Below are 2,494 nucleotides of genomic sequence, written 5' to 3'. Positions count from 1 at the left end.
TATATATATATATATATATATATATATTTTTTTTTTATTTATTTAAACAGTTTAACTTTTAAATTGTTGTAATATTGCACAGTATTTTGTTCAAAACCATTAAAAAGTCTTACCAACACCAAACTTTTAAACTGTAGTGTATGTGAGTTTCAGACAGTGTTCTAAATGCATCTGTTCTGTGTGCAGGTGCTCTCCTGGGCGTGGCTATCGACTGCCCCCCAGTGCCTTAATCAACCTGAGCCACGGCAGCAGAAAGGAGCATGGCGCTCACAAACTCACTGCCATCGTCAAACCCCAGCCCTCATCCTCATCCCATTTCACGCACAACAGCCAGCTGGGAGGCCTGAACCACTCGCCATGCTCACCGTTTATACCTACGCAGGTAATGGACACACATTCATCCCTCATAACCAGGCCCCCAACGACTCTACTGATACCCCACTAGCAAATAGGTCATAAAATATCCTACTTTACACTCGTTGTGCTAGAGTCCAATATCTCTGAAGCAGTGATTTTGGACTTTAGCACAGGACTGTGATGACTTAACTCGTCTAGGACTCTGTACTTTTCAGTGGATTCATATGAATAGATTTTTAATGACGTAAGGCTAGATTTACTTTAGATTGATGTCACATTTTGGTGTCCGCATCAAATAAATTTGACAAAAATGATTTTATATTCATAGAAAGCATATTAAATGCAAGTAAAGTGTCTACTTTTAATATTTCAAATAACTTTTCATTTTAGACATTATTCGTTTTAGACATTGTTTTTTATATATATATATATATATATGAATATGATTACTGGAATAAATTGAATATTATTTATAGGATATGTGAATGATACAGAGCTGAATGTATTATTTTAAAAGTCAGTTATTAATTTCTTTGTGTAAAATCTTTTTAATTATATTAAAATTAAGAGTGCACCTTTAAATCCATAATGTAAAAAGTCTGCAGTTTTTTTTCTTTGTGAAACTTTTACGTTTTTTGCTATTATTCATTTATTTATTAGATTTAGTCTTTTTTGTAGAAACAGGAAAACAGATTTGAACAGATATAGAAACAGATTTGCATGAGCACAACAACTCAAAAGTTACTACTTGTGCGCTAAGTCTGTTAGGTCCTAATATTAAGGTGTAATTAAGTAGAAATCTGTGAAGTGCCAACAGGTTCCTGTTCAATAATGCAAAGGGAAGTATGTTGTTCCATGTGAAGATAGTCTGATGCTGTTGAATTTCCTGTTGACAGCAGCAGAACGGCCGACAGAGTTTTAATCTCAGGGCTGACGCTCAGGGCAACAGAAACTCGCCTCACAAAGCCCTCAACCAGAAAAACCAACACAAGGTATGAATTGTGTGAGGTTAATAGGCCTTACTGCTCTGGGGATTGTCCATGATTCATTAGAACACTTTTCTTTGTGTTCCTCTAGGGCTCTAGTAATGAGAAAGAGTTCAGTAATGTATGGCAGTCTCTTCAGAGTTCAGGAATGCCCCAGAAACCACCGGCTCACTGGCAAAATAAGGCGAGTACTCTCTCTTACTCTGTGTGCTTGTGATCAGTGTTATTATTATCATTAACTAAAAATAAAAATACAAAAAAAAAAACGTTTTTGTCATCAAAAATAAAATAGACGTAGAAAGAAATTGAGGTTATTTTATTTCAGTTAGGTGCAAAAGGAAAATTTGTTTAAAGTTTAAGTACTAAAATGAGTAAAATTGAAAACAAAAAAACAAGACTAACAGAAGACTTAACAACAAAATTACTAAAACTTAACTCAAATGAAAATGTAAAAATAAAAACTAATTCAAAATATTAATAAATACTAAGAGAGTACAGTAATGATGCTAAAATATCACTGGTTGTTATATGTAGTATATGTGACCCTGGACCACAAAACCATAAGGGTCAATTTTTCGAAATTGAGATTTATACATCATCTGAAAGCTGAATAAATAAGCTTTCCATTGATGTATGGTTTGTTAGGAGAGGACAATATTTGGCCGAGATGCAAATTGAAAATCTGGAATCTGAGGGTGTAAAAAAATCTGAATATTGAGAAAATCGCCTTTAAAATTGTCCAAATGAAGTTCTTAGCAATGCATATTACAAATCAAAAAGTTTTCATATATTTACAGTAGGAAATTTACTAAATATCTTCATGGAACATGATCTTTACTTAAAGGGGTCATATGACGTTGCTAAAAAGAACATTATTGTGTGTATTTGGTGTAATGCAATGTGTTTATGCGGTTTAAGGTTCAAAAAACACATTATTTTCCACATACTGTACATTATTGTTTCTCCTCTATGCCCCGCCTTTCTGAAACATGGAAATGTTACGCCCCTTAACATACTGTGATGCTGTCTCCCAGCAGGATGAGACAAAACCAATAAAACCCATTACAAATGAGGCATTTGTTGCATCCAGTGGGGACATAATTACTGATTATAATGACTTATACTGTCTTTTTACGCGTTGCGTATCGCGC

At 34.0% G+C, this 2,494-nt stretch overlaps 1 protein-coding gene across 1 annotated transcript in view; it reads left to right on the top strand.

Moving 5' to 3' along the window:
* xrn1 (5'-3' exoribonuclease 1) overlaps positions 1 to 2,494 on the top strand; it is a 31,475-nt gene that overhangs the window by 14,670 nt on the left and 14,311 nt on the right. Inside the window, exons 31-33 of the mRNA XM_016472729.1 lie at positions 187 to 382; positions 1,254 to 1,349; positions 1,435 to 1,527. Coding sequence (XP_016328215.1) covers positions 187 to 382; positions 1,254 to 1,349; positions 1,435 to 1,527 — 385 coding nt within the window. The remainder of the gene's footprint in view (positions 1 to 186; positions 383 to 1,253; positions 1,350 to 1,434; positions 1,528 to 2,494) is intronic.

The sequence above is a fragment of the Sinocyclocheilus anshuiensis genome, unplaced genomic scaffold, assembly GCF_001515605.1.
Source record: "Sinocyclocheilus anshuiensis isolate Anshui unplaced genomic scaffold, SAMN03320099.WGS_v1.1 scaffold1299, whole genome shotgun sequence".
Taxonomy (NCBI): Eukaryota; Metazoa; Chordata; class Actinopteri; order Cypriniformes; family Cyprinidae; genus Sinocyclocheilus; species Sinocyclocheilus anshuiensis.
This window is presented reverse-complemented; position numbering and strand designations above follow the sequence as displayed.